At 38.8% G+C, this 18,549-nt stretch overlaps 1 protein-coding gene across 6 annotated transcripts in view; it reads right to left on the reverse strand.

The window, feature by feature from the left end:
* The window catches only part of SGCE (sarcoglycan epsilon), a 67,636-nt gene extending 49,187 nt beyond the window's left edge, over positions 1–18,449 (reverse strand). For 2 of the 6 annotated variants that reach the window (XM_030857247.2, XM_060304602.1), the window contains exons 1-2: positions 18,227–18,448; positions 1,967–2,074 (exon numbers count right to left, since the gene is read on the reverse strand). In XM_030857247.2, the coding sequence (XP_030713107.1) occupies positions 1,967–2,074; positions 18,227–18,335 (217 nt within the window). In that variant the 5' untranslated portion in view covers positions 18,336–18,448. Of the gene's footprint in view, positions 1–1,966; positions 2,075–18,226 lie in introns of all 6 variants that reach the window. The other 4 variants (XM_060304603.1, XM_060304607.2, XM_060304604.1 and 1 more) reach the window with 4 other exon arrangements.
* Between the last annotated feature and the right edge of the window lie 100 nt (positions 18,450–18,549).

An 18,549-nucleotide genomic window follows, 5' to 3' on the forward strand; every position in this document is an offset into this window, starting at 1 on the left:
TAAAAAGAAGAAACTGAAGAAAAGGGAAAGACTGCAATTTAGTGCAAAATAGTGTGAAGTCCAGAGGAAGCGTCTTTAGTGATCTCGTGTGAGGCAGCAGGAATCACGGCAGGTCCCAAATCCCTGGGAGATGACAGAAGTAAATTGCAGATGGCAATACTGAGGGCCATCTGGGGCCATAATTGGTAAGATTAGAAAACGGGAAGGGGCTTCCCTGGTGGTGCAGTGGTTAAGAATCTGCCTGCCAATGCAGGGGACACGGGTTCGAGCCCTGGTCCGGGAAGATACCACATGCCAGGGAGCAACTAAGCCCGTGGCCACAACTACTGAGCCTGCGCTCTAGAGCCCGCGAGCCACAACTACTGAGGCCGCGTGCCACAGCTACTGAAGCCCATGCGACAAGAGCCCGGGCTCATCAACACAATGAGAAGCCCTTGCGCTGCAATGAAGAGTAGCCCCGCTCGCCGCAACTAGAGAGAGCCTGTGCGCAGCAACGAAGACCCAACGCAACCAAAAATAAATAAAATAAAATAAAAAGAAAACAGGAATAGTGGATGTGCCGAAGAAGCCGAAGGCCCTCAGCCTGATTAAGGAGCAGCCCAGATAAGGTAGCCGGGGGTGATTCCCTTGAAGGAAACAGAGAAAATCCCTTGAGAATATCTAAGGAGGGTGTGGGGAAAGGACTGTGGGATGATGCGCTTAGATCCTAGAACAGGTGAGTCTAGTGCTTTTGAAAACAACTTTTTGTGAACTTTTCATGAGAGTTTACTGTTATAAAACTCTTTTCTTTTATATTAGAGATGAAAATTCCTTAAAAATGCAGAGGTGTTTGTGGGTTTGTTTCAAAGACAGCAGAGTAGAAGAGATGCTGGGAGCCTTGGTCCTACTGTGAAACAGATCTGGGAGTAGAAGATTCTAGCTGAGGAATAATTTGATGCTAGCTGGAAAAAAGTCAGTGACCCCCCAACTCAGAAATGTAAGAAGAAAATGAGGTAAGCCAGGAATCACTCCTACAAGATACCTAGAAAGTTTTATATGGCAGTAAGGCCATTTTATCACATAAAATTACTGCTCTTTTCAAAATATTTTAAAACTGTTGTTTTTTTTAATAGATATTCTGGTTACCCCAAAGTTATGGAGACTAGGCTACTGTTCTGCTAATGTTCTGTTCATGACCACATATAGCCCAAATTGTATGTGGGGTTGGGGGGGGAGGGTACGGTTAAGAGGGATTATAAAGACAAGTAATCCAGAAATATTAAGTGAAAGCTCATATTGATAACTGATATTTTTAAAACAACTAATCTTTTGGTTATTAAGTAAGTCTTTTTCTCCCTGATGAAATGCATTATTTCAAAGGTGCTGACATATTGCTAATGAACACATTTAAGATAGGGAAGAAAAATTCAGAAGGACAATCAATCATTCAAGGGTCAGGCTATCTTTTCCATAGAAAACAAATGCCATCTAATTAGTTAACAGCAAACATACCAATTTGGTTTTGCAACAAAAATCATTCAAAAAATCATCCACAACTAGCCAAAATATTTTATGACCATTTTTCTAAGGTTATGTAAATACTGTTTTTAAACGATTTATGTTAAATGTACTTCTTAATGTTTTTCAATGTTATAAGTAAATTGTTATAATAACCACACTGGGACAATTTTCATAAGTGGCAAGCTAGTGACTGGATAAGGGGCAACAATAGGTTAAAAACAAGAATTATTTTTGGTTAAAAAAAAGGGAAAACTACAGCAAAGGAAAAAAACTGGGAGAATAATGGATTAAGAACACAGAGGATCAGAAGCTTTAGAAGATTAGGAAAACAAAATTTGATTTTTTTCAGACTGACTTATCAAAAAAAAAAAAAAAGTCCACACATGACTAAAAAAGCAAAAGGACTATTGGAAGCGGACATTTAATTGACTCCCCAAAAGGATTTAGATTTACAACCTAAACTCACCATCTTTCTTCCCAGCAGTCATTTTTCTGCTGATAATAAAATTGTTGGCCTGTTTCGTCTTCCAGTTAACTGTTCCACTTATGCCATCAGCACAGCTTAATAAAAAAGCTTTTCAGAATAAAACAAATGCACAAAAAATGAAATTAATGTCAAATTAAAATGACTATCACAAATCACCTACTACGTATTAACTGGTATCAGATTCCTTCCAGCCCCAGTGAGCTGTTTAATTCCATTCAATAAATATCTGTTGCATGTCAATACAAGGAATATATGGGGATACAAAGTAAAGACACAGTTCCTGCCCTCCAAGGAGCTTACAATCTATAGGGATTGATAATTCATGTACCAAAATATATATGTAATGTATAATATAGTGTATACACATAGCAATTACACATATACACACAGTGGTAGAAAGCATAGCTGCTACAATAGCACTGAGAGGGGAAGCAATTTTCCCTGGCTTGGAATGTTGTGGTAAGTTTAAAACGTCTTTGAAATTTACAGTTGAGTTTTGGAAACATTACACTGGCAGCAATGAACAGAATCAGGGTCAGTGGATACTAAATAGGGGGTTATCTCTGGAGTGTAGAGTAGCAGTCAGCCCATAATCAGGGGTTGAAGAAAGGAAGAGTAAAGGTGGGGCCAGTTACAAGACATCATGGGAGAGAATACTGACAGTACTTCTCAAATTGCTGGATGTGGGCTAAAAAAAGAATAATGGCTTTGAAGTTTTGACCCAGGATGACGCAGAACAGTGATGTATTAGGAATGCCAAAAAAGAGTCCATTTCAGTAGAAAGATGACAAATGTATTTGGGGATATGTTAAATGTGGGGTACCAGTTGGATATCCAGGTGAAACCACCTAAGAAGAAGATGGAAATAGAGCTCTGGTTCACAGGAGAATCTAAGGCAAGCTTTGGATGCAGATTTGAAGTTCATCACCAGAGAAATGATTATTGAAGCCAAAGCCCCAGTGCAATTCCTTAAAGAGATCATGCTCTCAGGTAACACGCATTAGACTGTCAGGAACAAAATGATCTGGAGAAGATACACATTCACGTTCTTGACCTATTTGCCTATACTATTTCCAATCATCCAAACTACCAATCTTACTGCTTACTCTCCCATTTTTCATCCTTATCTTCCAGACTTGATATTTGGGTACCATTTTCCTAACTACAACATTGGGTCACCATCTCATTCTCCCTTCCTCTAGCCATCTCAGATATGTTCCCTTTGAGTTCAGCTCAGTTCCCAAATCCCCCAGGGTGTACCCCGTAGTTTTGTCCTAGCTTCCGGGATTGAAATATATAGCAAGAAGGAATGCACGAAAAGTGGGAGGGACAACAAAGGCAGAAGAACATGTTAATAAATACATTTACATAGCAAAAACCAGAGGATAATTCAGCAAAGAAATAAGAGACAAGGCGGTCAGAGAGGTTGGACCACTGAGCCTGAAGTGTCATATACACATGTCAACGGAAGAGTTGTCAAAAAGGAGAGTGTGATCAACATCCTCACTTACTGCAAAAAGGTCAAAGCGGATGAGAGCTCAGAAAAGATTGCTAGATGTGAAAGGGGAGAAGTTATTGGTGACTCCTTGAAAGTGGAGTTCCAATAAAGTGGTAAGAGTAGAAGCCAGACAGCAAAAGGCCAAGACGTAGATGCAACAAACAGAGTTAATCTTTTAAGAACACTGGCCAGAATAGGGAAGCAAAGAGATAAGATGATATGGCAGACTGAGGAGCAGCAAGGTAGAGAAAAAGATTGCTTATTTTCGCGTAGGGAAACAAATTTTGTTTATAAGCTGAGGAAAAGACATAAGGAGAGAGAAAGAGACTAGGTGTAATGAAAAGGAACATAAATGATGAGACACAATCCCAGAAAAACTAGAATGGGTGGGACCAAGCAGAAACATACAATATACATGTATTTGTATATTGTACAGCATATACAAAACATATATGCTTTATACAAGCATATAAAGAAAATACTTCATGAATCAGAGAGTAAGGACAAGTGAAGAGAGAAACACTTGTTGGGGTACAGGACACCTAATGTTGAAAGAGCTCCTCACCCTAGTAAATCAGAGGTGAAATGGTTATTTCCTTCTCAAACTGAATTCTGAGTAAAATTCTAAACTTAAACTAAATTATGAGAAATACCAAGTCCCCTTCCAAAATGAAAAAAAGAATACAACTCAAAACCCAAGTTATTAAAAATAAACCATCAAACAAAACCTCAGGTGATCATTTCAGTGATACCTGGGAGTGGAAATCAAAGGCCTTAGCACCCTAAGTGAATAAATGAGTTGGTTGGTATTGAATTTTTAAATTATGTAAACCTAAGTATACTAATTTTATATCTACTAAAAGACCAATCTTATGGCTGATTCACCTAATAAATGGTTGATTCACCTAAGAACTGAAGTTATGTCCTTTTAAATCTAGATGAAGAATACAGTAGTCATTTCCTAAATAATTTAAGCTGAAATGGATCAGAAATGTTCATGGCCTCTTGTGGCAAAATATCCCACCTCCAAGGGTTTTCCTAATTGCTGGGTTCCAAAGGCAACATGCTAGTTACATAAGAATCCCCTGGGCAGCTCTCTAAAAATACATATTCTCACACACCCCAAAAACTACAAAATAAAAAAATTTAAAACACATATTCATGACTCCACCATGGAGAATCTAGGTAGGCGGGTTACACAGTTTCATCAGGTGATTCTCACACACAGATACGAACTCTAGAAGACCAACAGAAGACCTACAGAACCCAAGGGTATATAGGATATTCAACCAAGTCACATCAAATGTGACAAACGTAGGGCTAACCTTATAACTGAAAACTTTACTCTCTCTTAGCCCCAACTGGCCCACAGATGCAGCCAATTTGCAAGAACATGAAAGTCACTGCTGTACAGTGGGAAATCTCAACCTAGAAAGACAGGAAGCAAGTGGCCAAATTCTTCTCTACAACTCTTCAAAAAACAATGTATATATGTGGACCTGACAAGCAACATTTACATTTAAATCCATCACATCACCTGGTCCTGAGCAAGGTGCTTTCATGCAGACTGTCTAGTTCAATCCATACAAAACCAAGAGATCTGTTAACATGTCTGAAGGTTATAGAGGCTTCATCGAACAGCAGAATGGAGTAAACCCTGCAGGCAAGCAGGCAAGCAGGCACGCTTCAGAATCCTCCACTTTTCCATGGATTGGGGAGTTACCATAAAGAAAGAAGGGCTTGGGTGTCCAGACAGCACCCCTTTTGTTCCTTCCTTTATTCTAGCCCAGTGGTTCTCAGACCATGCTGTGCAGAAGAATTATTGTTCAGTTATACACACAAAACTACACATAATGTACTTCATAGGTAATTTAAAGGATTTACTAGGGTAACTTAAGTCTACGGAATTTTTTGCCTTATACTCTGGCTTTTAGAACCTCACTAACCCATAAGATTTAATGTCACTGCACATCCTTGCCGGGTGAACCAACGTATCATTGCTCATGCTTTCCAGGTCCTGTGTAAGTGCAGCCTACTTGGCTTTTACAGACAAGAATTTCAAAATTCAAAAGACAAATGTGATTGGTGCCTCAGTTGTTAAAAAATAGAGGCAGGGTAAAATAGTTTAAACACATCTCACAGATATAGCTCTGTTTTAAGGCTGGCATTGCTTTGAGCATATTCAATTTTTTTTAAGTTTATATTGATCCTTCTAAAGTCCTACTTCGACCACAGGAGACCACAGTCCAATAAATCTAAATAAAAAGACACCTTTTTACTGCTCTACTCACCAGACAATGTCAATAAAGGCAAGACACAACACCACGGATAATGTGTCTGCTTAAACATTCAAGTCCCACACCTTGAGGGAGAAATCTCAGTAACACTGAAATATCTATTTTTCACTGCGTGTCCAAGATCATGGATCCACTTAGCTAACTTCTTGTAAAGAAAATTATTGTAATCTGTACATTGACAAATGCAGAATACTCATTGGGGAAAAAAAGGTAGTATTTTAATAAGTTTAATTTTCATTAGAAAAGGAGCACAGCATTTTTTTCCTGTGAGAACAAATTTCCTTAGGATGGGAAAACATGACTCAATTTTTGAAACTATTTACTCTATACATTACTTTTCAAGATTAAATCTAGTGTGTAAAAAAATAAAGTCAGCCTGTATAGACTGATTCTTGGACTCCTTCCAAAGATAACGGGCCATCCTCAGAAATCCTGAAAGAACTCCACTGTGCTCATTGGGTTCATGATAATCTATGCTACATTGGTACCTGGATATGAGTTTTGCTCTAATTCATAAACACAAAAGCAAAGAATAATATGAATCTTGTGTTTACAGAGCCCAGACTAAGAAGACAGTCACACAATTAGCTAGCATAGCATGGTATACAATTTAACCAATTCCTCAATGCTCCCTCTCAAAACTCATCAAAGCCTGAATTAATCCAATGGTGACTGGCATGCCCTTAAATTCCCTAGAAATCATTCAATCCTTAAAGTTTGTCTTAAGGTTCCATGATTCATGCGGAGTCTTGTAGCAGCATGACTGCATCTCATCTGGCCTGGGGCAAACACTCTCTGAAGAGACATGACTCTCCCAAACCTGAATAATTTGCTGACTTAGTGAGGAAGGGTTTGTTATTTAATAAAAGCAATTGAAGAGCTGTGAATAGTGACTGATTGCTGATGAGCTAATCAAAATGTCAAGGGATAGAAATAATAAATAATAATTTAGTCTGACATCACTGTCCAAGTAAATAGCAGAATATGCCAGATGAAATATAATCTGATTAACACACTCACCTTAGAACCAAACTGTCAAGTCTTTCTCTTGTTCTCTGTTTCATCTGTCTCTTTTCCTATTTCACTCAAAGGGGACAAAGACTTCGTTTTCATAAATAGGATAGACAGCTCATGTCGCCTACATCTCTTCCCTTCTCTTATCATTCCCCATGTCATTACGTCTCTCCCTTGCCCTCTACATTTTCTCTTCCCTTTTCTATGCAACTATCCTTAATACTTTTAAAATTGTCTCTTATGCTGAAATCTTGTTTTTATATTTTTCTCTCTAAAAATGTTAGCTGACATTATCATTAGCTACCAAGTTTTGAGTGCTAAAAGTACAAGGCACTAAAGGTTTTATACATAACTATTCTAATCCTTACATCATCACTATGTGAAACAGGTATTATTACTTCCATTTTACAATGAGGATAAGAAGTCTTAGGAAATTATGTAGCTTATCCCAGGTCACTATGTTTAGTAAGTAGCAGAGTTGGATTTTGAACCCATTTCTTGATTGACTTCAAAGTCCCCGTTATCTACTCATCAATACGATCCCCAAATGGTTAAATGGGAAAGCACTCTGTGAACTGTATATTTCTTAAGTAATTTGAGATATTATTATTATTACTAGTAGGTCCTCTTCAACTTACTTTTCTTTCTAGAAAAAAATAAGTTTTCCCTGACTGCTGGATAAGAAACAGCTAGCAAGGAGGCAATACCCATGAGAATTAATCCTATGTGTTATGTACGTATGTACACACACACACACACAATTCATTAAAAGAGGAAAGCTAAAAGGTTAGTTGGAACCTATGGAGAAAAAAATGGCTTTGCTGAGAACTGTCCACCCCAACCTCAAAGGGAGTCAGAAAAAAATATTCCTAAGAAAAGTGTAATAGCAAGACTTCAAACTGAAAATGCCAGAATGAGAAGCCTCTACACTTTGTTAAAACAGAAGAGCCTGGCGGGGCAGAACGTAAGTAATTAATATAATTTAAAGTTATTAGAATTTTATAATTTTAGCACAAGCTAGGTAAGATTTTAGACTTTAGAGTGAAATAAAAATTGGGAGCACAGAAAGGTAGGGTTTAAATCAGCATCTCTGGAGACAGAGTCCCTGGGTTCAAAACCCCAGTTTTTCTCCACTGGGCGAGTTATTCAATGTCTCTGTACCTCAGTTTACTCATCTGGTAGGGCCAGAACAGTGCCCACTTCATAGAGGCATTGTGAATATTAAATGAGATAATACACTTAAAACCCTTAGAAGAGTGCTTAGCACACAATGATGTTCTCAAAAAAATAAGCTATTATTACATTTACTCTTCACTTGATATGAAGGAAATTTTAGATTTCTTTAAATGTGTTTTTTTTAAAAAAAATAGATGTTCAAATGGAAAAACTATTGTCACTACAGTTGGCATTATAGAATATAGCACTCTTTTTTTTTTTTTTCTTCACGGTCATGAGACACATGAAAAATGATATTTGTATGGCAGAGTGGAGTAAATGCTAGAGGCTGCTCACCAGCGGAAGGAGAAGCCCAGGGGCTCCAACCACCCCAAACTTCACAGGGCTAAGAAGATGGCAGCTTAGCAAGTCTTCATTCCCAGTACCGGCCAAGGCAGACTGGTTGAGAGCTGCAAAAGCCAGGTGTGATAAGAAGCAAGTTATAATTGAGGGTACGGGGGCCGGGGGGAAGGGTAAGCTGGGACGAAGTGAGAGAGTGGCATGGACATATATACACTACCAAACGTAAAATAGTTAGCTAGTGGGAAGCAGCCGCATAGCACAGGGAGATGAGCTCGGTGCTTTGTGACCACCTAGAGGGGTGGGATAGGAAGGGTGGGAGGGAGGGAGACGCAAGAGGGAGGAGATCTGGGAACATATGTATATGTATAGCTGATTCACTTTGTTATAAAGCAGAAACTAACACACCATTGTAAAGCAGGTATACTCCAATAAAGATGTTAAAAAATTAAAATAAAAAGAAGCAAGTTATATTGATATCTGTACTCTCTGACTCTCACAAACTCTTAGGTATTTATTCTGAGGAAATAATGCAACAAAAGCAAAAACTGCATGGACACAAGATTCGACTTTGCATTACATATATCAAAACTGGATGAAACATTAAATGTCTGATAAAAAAAAGTATTGGTTTGATAGAATAGTTCATGGAGAAGGGAGGGTTATCCACTTCTCTTTGGAGTTTTACACCTTTGCTCAAATAGCCCAACCAAGGCACGTACTGGGTTTTCACTGCCCGGAAATGGTACTATCTATATTCTATCTGAGAAACACTAGATGCATAAGGAGCACCAGTGGGACCCTTGAAAATGGGATACATAATATATGCAGTAGTTACATGCACCATTACAATTTAATGTACTCATCTGCAAAATGTTGGACTTTTTTGAAATTAATAAAATTAGCGAAAGTTAGAATACAAAATACTATGCAGACGGGGAAATCTAGCCTAATAGTGCAATCTAGTGGGAAAGGATTAAAAGGCAAAGTGGTTAAGAGCTACTGGGTTAGGGAAGCAAAACTGTAGGAAAAAATTCTGCTCAAAATAAAAAATATAACAATAATATACTAATGGGTCTTTACTTGAAACAGTCATTATTTTTCTTTATTATAGAAGCCACACATTTTCATTGTAATACATTCAAATAGTATAACCAGGAGGGTATAAAATATAAAAGTCCCCTCCAATGCCATCCTCCTAATGCCACTGCAGAGGGTACCCACTCTTAATAATCCCTGCATCTTTCCATATTCTATGCATATGCAAACGTACATTTATACACATACACATATAAACACACACATACACCATGCTTTTCTTTACATAATGTGATCACACTTTCTCCCTTAGCATATATCTTGAACGTGTTTACATGATATCACATTTTAAGACTGCAAAGCTTCATGCTGTGTGGCTCAATCATAATTTATTTATCCACCTCAAACTCAGCCTGTCCAAACTAGGACTCCTGATCTTTCCCTTAAAGTTTGGTCCTCTTCCGGCATTCTTCATCAGAAGCATGGTATCACCATTAATTCTCATGAATACAACAGAAATCTAGAAATCATGCTTGGTATTTCCTGTCACTCTCCACCCCAATGTCAATCCACAACCCACTCCGATTGCTGTTTACCCCTCAAGATATCCCTCCTATCTTCATTTCCCCATCACCACCCTAGCCTGGAGGTCATCATCTCTATTCTGGGTTAGTAAAGTAGCCTTCGAACTACCGCTTCTATTCTGACCCCTCCAATCCTTTCATCACAATGCCGCCAAAGTGCTCTTTTTGAAATGCAAATTTGATCAAGTCCTGCTTAAACCCCTCCAAAGACTTCCCGTTGGTTTTAGGATGAAGATTACACTCTTTAAGGCAGTCTAACAGACCCGGTAAAATTTGCTCCCTGACCCCCTATCTAGCCTCCTTTCATATTGTAGTTCCCCTTCCCTCCCGGCTCCAACATCACTGGACTTTTTCCAACACCTTCTATTTGCCAGGGCAACCTGCCCCAGGGCCTCTACAGAGCTCTTCCTTTGACCTCAAATATACCTTTCCTCTTCACCTCTCTTAACGTTTACTCATCCTTCAGATCTGAGTACCTACTCAGAGAAGCCTTCCTTAATCCCCCTGTCTGGCCAAATCCCCTGCTTAGAAATTCTACTAGTGTTTGTAGCACTTACCATAGTTCTGAGGGCACATTTATATGTGTGATTAATTGATTAATCTTTGTCAACCCCGCTAATGTAAAACTTCCCTAACGGCTGGGAAAGTGTATTCCCCAGCATCTAACACAGTCTCAAAACCAGTCAATACTCAAAAAATAAATGAATGAAAAAAGTATTAGTTAGTAAGATGACCCAATTTTTTTTCTAGTTTTTCATTATTACTATCAATCCTACAACAAACGTCCTTATATTTTTATTTTTCATCACTTAAAGGAGTATATTTGTAAACTAAACTAGAATTTAAACGGCTAGACAAAAAATAACATACATTTCAAATTTTGATAAGCACATGTAGCAACCTGTTCTGTTTCCACTTCTGCAGTACTGGCCTTTGATTAGAATCAATTCTATAACTACAAAAAAACGAAAGATGTTAAAGGTGCTACACTGATTTAACTCTTTCATAGGACAGAAGAGCCACAGACATTTTACCGCACAGTGAGAAAACACCAATTTGCTAAGGAGAAAAAAAAAACAAAAAACATGGGGCTAATTTTTTCTTCTTCTGCATTCCAAAGTAAAAAAATCAACTTTACTTCTATGTCTATTGCTGAAGAAATCAGGAACTAAAATATTTCACTTTAACTGCTATAGGAAAATTAACTGCGATCTCTTCTTTCAAATTCACAGTGAACCCCAAATCTCCATGATAATCAAAGTGGTGACCAGATGAATGAGTGAAAAGCTAAAGAATGGGAAAGAATTTACACTGGAGCTGCCTAACTCCTAAACATTTTTGAAACGAGCGGCTTCATTTGTCAGAAGAGAAAAAGTCTGCCTTCCGTGTCACAACAGATGCCGTGGCGATTCCCGTGGTACAGAATGCCAAAGAGCTGGTCTAAAAAATCTGATTAGTCCAAGGCAATTAAGTAGAAAATGAGACGTGCTAAAGACGAGCGCTTTTTAAGTGATAAGACACATTTAAACCGCGATCGCATAAAGAGGGCATAGAAATTCTTAGATGAAGACACGAAAAATAAGAATTTTACCAAAGTGACCCAAGAAGAAAACAGCACTTCAGCTTTACTAATATGTTGATTTTTGCAAGAATAGAACATTAATAAGCACAGCAACTCATGTTTCAAGGCTACCTGTTTATTTCCTAAGATAACTTCTCGAAGTTTTAAATTTTAAACGTTGGAGATCATTTGCTTCCCAAACCCAGGAGCAGAGGAGCGAGTATTGCATTCAAGGAATTGCAAGTAGCCGCCCGCAGATCAGGTGCGTGAGCGCTGACAAGCCAGCGCTCATCGCTGAGCATTTCTCTCTCGGAAACATGAGCTTAGCTCAGAAAAGCCTGTGGCATCTTCAACAACTGGGAACCCAGCCATCACAAGTTGCCCGGTGTATTACTACTATCCCACTAAAGTGCACGACACTTTTATAAAAGATAGAGAAAATAAGAAGAGGAGAAACTTGTTCAACATTAAAAATACACTTCACATAGTCAAGGTTAGCTTGCCCATATATCTGACCTAACAATTTGAGTGGAGGAGAAAGTTCTGGGTGTGGGGAGAATAGGCAGGAGTAAAAGAGGCAGGAAAAAGTTGGTTTAAAAAGATGACTGAAGAATGTTCTCTTCTTTCTTCACATTTCTCATCGGAGTCTTAGTTTCCAAGGGTCAGGGGCATAAAAATCGTTGCTATGGAGTCAGATGTGTTACAGGTTATCAGTTCTTAGAAGTGGGGTCCTGTGTGCATACTTCACAAGTTAATTTTGAGCAATCACATTTTCAAAGTTAGAGATGATAATCAAAATAAACAATCAATAGGCAGATGAAGAGGAAAGAAAAATCTGTCCCAAGACGTGTTTGAAACACTAAGACTGGCAGTCAGAAACGAGGCTAACTTGAAAGGAAGAGAAGTTAAAAGAGCACAGGGGCAGCAGCTACTTTTGATTGAAAGGTTTTATTTTCTATTGAAAAGCTAAAAATTGTAACTGTTAAGTATTGCAAGGACATATAAGCGGGGGGGGGGGGGGGGGGGGCGGGGACTGCAGAAGGGAGAATGGCTCCACATTTCCCCTGAGTAAGAGGCTCCAGCAGCTGAGGTCTCAGCTGCCCAGCAGCGGTCCACTCCCCCTTAACCCAGGGCGCCCCCCAAGGCATCTGCAGCCACTCTGCCTGAGAAGCCCGTTCTCAGCAAGCAAGAAACACTAGGAAAGGAACAACTCTAGGAAGCAAGTTAAAGCCAGGATAATTTGCAGGGGGGGAAACAGCTTTACTTCTACAGATTTTCATGTTTGAAATGAAATGAGAAGGGAGGAAAGAATGTGTTAAAATGTCCTGTTGCAGCTATTTTCAAGTTGTAAGAAATCAACCTGCAACACATAGGACTATTCTTTTTAGATAGTTGATCAGAAAAAATAAAATGTTTCCATCACAAGTATCTTTGCTATCCTACACTAAAATGTTATTATGGCCTTCAAATTAAATATTCATTACAAGAAAGGTAAATATTTCTGATACTTTAAAATAAGAGACCAAGTAAAGGTGTTAAGTTGATTCCCTTCCTGAGCTGCACTGTTAGAAAGGTCTCAAGTTGAAATCCATCTCTACCTTTCACCCACTGCAGCTAGACGTGCTTTCTGAAGCAGACAGAAGAGAGTTTACGTCTACTTTTAGTCTTCAAGCTAATAAACATTTCCAGACCCTTGGAGGATACCTCCTATGACAGGATTGCCAGACCCCTCACCATCCCCACAGACTGTTCTGGAAGTTGTCTACTTTGTCAATGTCTCTCTTTAAACGTGACAGCCAGAAATGGACACAATACTACAGATGTGGTTAATTAGAGCAGGGTACTGTTAATTTTTGTGACATATGGACACTACACTATTATCGGAATCTAAATTTGATATTTTTGTAGCCATGTTATGCCACCAGTTCATACTAACTGTCCTTTTCCTCAAAAACTGCCACCATGTAAAGTCACCTCCTTCCTTACACACCAATGAATTATGATGCATTTACTGCTATAAAATATATTTTTGAATAGCACTACAGCCTACTTAAACCTTGTTAACTCTAAATTCTGTTATCTATTTGTAACAGTTAACCTTTTTTCAAGTCAACCATGGATTTTAAAGCAAGCCTCTTAGATCTTCATTACAGTTATCCATAAAAATGCTGAAAAAGAGAAGACCTAGGGCAAAGACTTGTGATCCTTCACGAGGGACCACTCCCAGACCCAAACCCAGTAAACCCCACACCTGGTGGGTACTGGCTCAGCCTGCCTCATGCTCACAAAGCAATCCTGCTAGTCTAACACAGCATCTCACACACAAGAGCATCCTAAAGCCTTGACAAATGCTTAGCTGAAAGCAAGATTCACTTATCTTTCAAAGCAAAGTGTAAAAAATCTACACATATTAAAATTATAGTCATGTAAAAATATATATGCACATGGAACAAAGACTAGAAGGGAAGGAACATCAGTGGAAATGTTTCTTCTAGTGTCAGATGGTGGAGATTGTTTTTTATTCAATACTGTCTTTACTATAGTTACATTGTTTAAAAAAACTGAATTTTGCTTAGACAGAATTTTGCTTGGAAGCAGTTCGGAAGCAGTTCATGTGGAACAACTTTAAGAGCATTGAGACTCTATCTGATTCTACCAACCTGAAAAATACTTGTTGATCTTTAAAAACACCAGCTTCCTTTTCTGAATTATGCACTGATGCTTTTGGCTTAATATTTTTAGAAATCAGGGAGAAAGCAAACTGGAGAACTGGATCCTAAAGTTTAGAAAAAGCCGGGATGTCAATGCATGTGTGTGTGCCCAAGTGTCTATCTGTCCATGTTTGTCCGTCTGTCTATCTGCCTACCCATGTGTATCTGTCTTTCTATCATGCCTGTCTCTCTGTCTCTGATGGAGGGATTGGAAAGGATAGAAAGAAAAAAATCACAATGTTAATACTTCTGTGAAGCTCTGGACTTAAACAGAGCTCCAGACCAAGAATCTCTAACGGACACATAAACCCATGTCATCTATTCACTTACAGTCCTTTTTTACACTAAGAGTAGGAAATAAGACCAACAATAGAATTTACACTTCGGTGTTTAGAACTGACTTAACGGTAAGTTTTAAGAAAAGGGATCAGATAGAGTAAGTGTGGAGGGTTAGTAAAAAAGAAAAAGAAACAAAGTAGCTGGTTATTTTGGAGAAAATGTGATCCATAAATACTGCACTTATTACAATCCCAACCAATCTGTATATCTGATTGAGAATTTTTTAACATGTCAGGGTTTCTTCAATGCTTCAACACTTTGTTTGGAGCATGGTTTTTATCAGTGAAAACCAGTGCTAGAAACTGGATACGTGTTACTTTTCTCTCTCATCAGTTTTCTCACTGTCCCTTGCTAATTTTCAACGTCTGAGAGACAAGTGAAAATTCCGCTTTGCTTAGAAAAACAATTTGTCCACCATACTAGAATTTAAACTAAATATATGAGGTAAAGCAACAGTTTTTGGATTTATGGCAAACTCTTATAATAAATGGATAAAATGATCAAGTACTAAGTCCAGTTAATATTTGACAGCTGAAAATTTTACTTTGCTTAGAAATGAATTTTTCCTAATATACTAAAAGGTAAGTCAAATGCATGTGGTAAATCAGCAGATTCATAGAGCCACAGCAAACTGTCATCTAAAATAGATAAAATGTCCGACTAGAAAGTCCAGTTATTATTTGACAAGTGAAAATTCAACCTTATTGTTTTGGAATACAATTTTCCCACCACCCAAGAAATTAAGCTGAACATATAAGGCAAATCAACAGCTTCACAGATACTTGGCAAATTGTCTTAAATAAATAAAACGTCCAATTAGAAACTCTAGCTATTATTTGACAAGTGAAAATCCCACTTTGTTTTTAAATACAATTTTCCCACTACACTAGAAGTTAAAATACAGGTGGTAAATCAACAGCTTCATAGATCCACAGGAAATTCTCATAAAAATGGATTAAAATGTTCAGATGCAATGCCCAGTTATTATTTGATAAAGTATATAATGCACATTAGCACCTCTTTTTGCTTTGCGTGTAATCTTGTGCAAAACGGGTAAGAAACCAACAACATTGGCAACAAATATCTGAGAAACTCCAAAATTCACTCATGATATCAAATGTCAAGAAAGTGTTTTAAATTCCTGTCTATTAAGTTGGGGGGTGTAGTTTTGTTGTTTTAGGTAACATGTTATCTCAAGTATTTATCTATTAACATTGTATTTTTGTTTTTATGTTTAACATTGTTTTGCTGCTTTCGATTAAAAAGTTTTATCAAAACTACTTATCTACTGATGTTTTTTCCTTAGAAAAATCTATTTCTGAGCAAAAATTATTTCATATGTAGAAGAATAAAAAACACAAGGAAATATAACAAATGATTACTATGTGTATGTTAGAATAGTGAGATCAGAGGAAACTCTTCTTTGGTTTTAAATATTTCTGTACCAATGTTCATTTAAAATTTTAATTAGAAAAAGTAATTAATACTATTTCCTTTAAAAAAAAACTCTGCAAATTTAATGTCATTAGATAGTTAAGGCTCCTTGAAGAGAAAAAATGGAGGAAATTAATTTGATCCCATTTTCAATTTTTAGAAATTATACATGTGCAACTCTGTGAAAAATGTATATTATTTACGCACATGTATATGCATAGATAAAGTAGAGCCCATAATGTTTACTGGGGTTATCGCAGGATGAAGAGATTACAGGTGATCTTGATTTTCTTCTTGATTTTTTTTTCCCCAGTTTCTGGAGTTTTTCTTCCCTAAATTTTGTACAATGAATAGGAATTACTTTTATTATGATAAGGATAATACTAAAGCTGTTTTTTTCCCACAAACACACCCCCCACCAAAAAAAATCCTGGCTAACATTTTGAAATAAAAATTCAAATAGGTTCAAACTTGTTCAAACTTTAAAAGTCTTGGGATAGATTTTTAAACCTGAATTTTCTCTATCACCTATACTATTTTTTAATTTCATTTTTTAGAAAAAAGAATGTCTATCAGTTAACAAACAAGTAGATGAAGTAACTTTCCTGGATTAAAAATGCTAAGAATTTGACAGTCCGGTGGTCACCAGAACAGTACTCTAGCATACATAAGAAATCCTGAAATTCTACATTGCAGAAAAGAGTGAACATCCTAAACATTAAAAGGCACTAGGCACTTCTAAACAGTATAATTATGTTCACCCAACTTCCTAGAAAAATATCTTTCAGTGTTGGAAATCTGCACTTCATTCATTCACATATCTGACAGTCAACATTTTATTTCTGATTAAAAAGTAGAATCTCAATAAATGTGCTACAGTTCTGTTTACTCCTAGAAAGGCTCGCTTTAAGTGAGATCTCTGCCATCGTATCATCTACAATGGGTCAAATTCTTATGTATCCTCCTACAATGGGTCAAATTCTTATCTATCCTCTATGTATAAAATAATCTGTAGCAATGTTACTGAAATATGCTCAGTTTTAGCCTTTATATACAAATGTGTCTCATCTGTGTTTCAGGAACCTCACTCAGTCGTAGGCAATTGGTTTTTCATTTTAAACTTCTTTTACTAAGATTATCAACAGATTGTCCCTTTCCTCAGTGCGTAACACTCTGAGGCACTTAAATGGAAACCCACGTTAAGGCTTTTTTTCCAGCATCCTTCCTCATTAGTATTTTAAAGTCTTGTAACTCACTGCAATTTTCTCTAACGTAAAATATATATGTTTATACGTATAAATATACACAAATATTTGCGGCCGAATCTCGGCAACACGCTTCAAAGGATTAAACGTGCGGTAACCGTGACTAAATGTATTCATTCACCCTACAAGATTTAGAAAAATGTAATGTTGCAGAGAGATCTAGGTCTCTGCGTAAACCTCGTAATCACCACCACAAGGCCGTAGCTGGGAGCCTCCGAAGCCCGCCAACTACACTGGAGGCATCCACAGCTGTTTCTAATTGTTTTTGCTTTCTCGAAATAGTGCACTTGGTGGGGCAAACCGTTCTGTTTGCAGCATCTCTGGCCCCCAGCCGAGGTTAACCTGACCTCAACACGCTGTTTGGCTCCTAGCGTTTCATGATTCCTTTTCCCTGCTCTGCAAAACCTAAGAAAAACGAGATTTCCGTCGCCGAGAAATTCTCTTAGAAAGAGGGGAGAATTAGGCGTTTCAAATGCACATTTTTGTGTTCTCTCCAGATCGGATTCAAGAAAAGGAAAAAAGATGCGTTTGTGTAGAGGGGGGTGCAGCTTGACACCCATTTCCTACGGCGCGCCTCTGGGCCGCAGAGCCCCGTTCGCGGGGTAAGCCACAACCCCCCCCAAATGGTCAACGACCCCCAGCTCTTTCAGGCAGGGATCGGGAGAGGTTCACCACCAGGACTGCTGGGGGTGGGGTGGGGGAGCAATGGGAATGGAAATTGGAGATGGAATTTCGGCGCCTCCGGGCAGGGAGGGGCCCGCAGGGGGCGCGGAGAAAAAAGGCCAGGGGTCAAGCCTGGTAGGGGACGTACAGGGCACGGGAAGTGAGGTGCGGGGCGTCCTGGAGGAGGGGTGCACTGGGGATTCCGTAGCAAGAGGGGCTGATGCCCAGAAAATGCACCCGGGTACCCAAAACCCGGGCGGGGGATGGGGAAGCGGCGGCCTGTTGGCCCCAGGACCTCCCGTCGCGCGCGGGCCACTAACCTGTCAGCAAGAAGGTGCCAGTGGTTGCGGGGCTCATCCTGCGTGTCCCCCGACACTGTCCCGTCCAAGCACAAGGGTCTCCCAGCTCCCACCACCAGGGCAATTGCATTCTTGGCCTGCCTAGGCCGGGCCGTCCTCGATTCTCCACTCCCCTCCCTTTCTTCTTTCCTCCCAGCTTGGCCAGTTCAGCATCAGCATCCTGCACCCCCTCCTTAATCCCGTGCTCCCTCTAGCGGCGGGCCAGTGTAGCGTGGCCATCGCCCCCACCCCCATCTCCCCCACCCCCCATCCCCCATCCCCTCCGCCCCCGCTCCCCCCTCCGC

This window comes from Globicephala melas, chromosome 9, assembly GCF_963455315.2.
Source record: "Globicephala melas chromosome 9, mGloMel1.2, whole genome shotgun sequence".
Lineage (NCBI taxonomy): Eukaryota > Metazoa > Chordata > Mammalia > Artiodactyla > Delphinidae > Globicephala > Globicephala melas.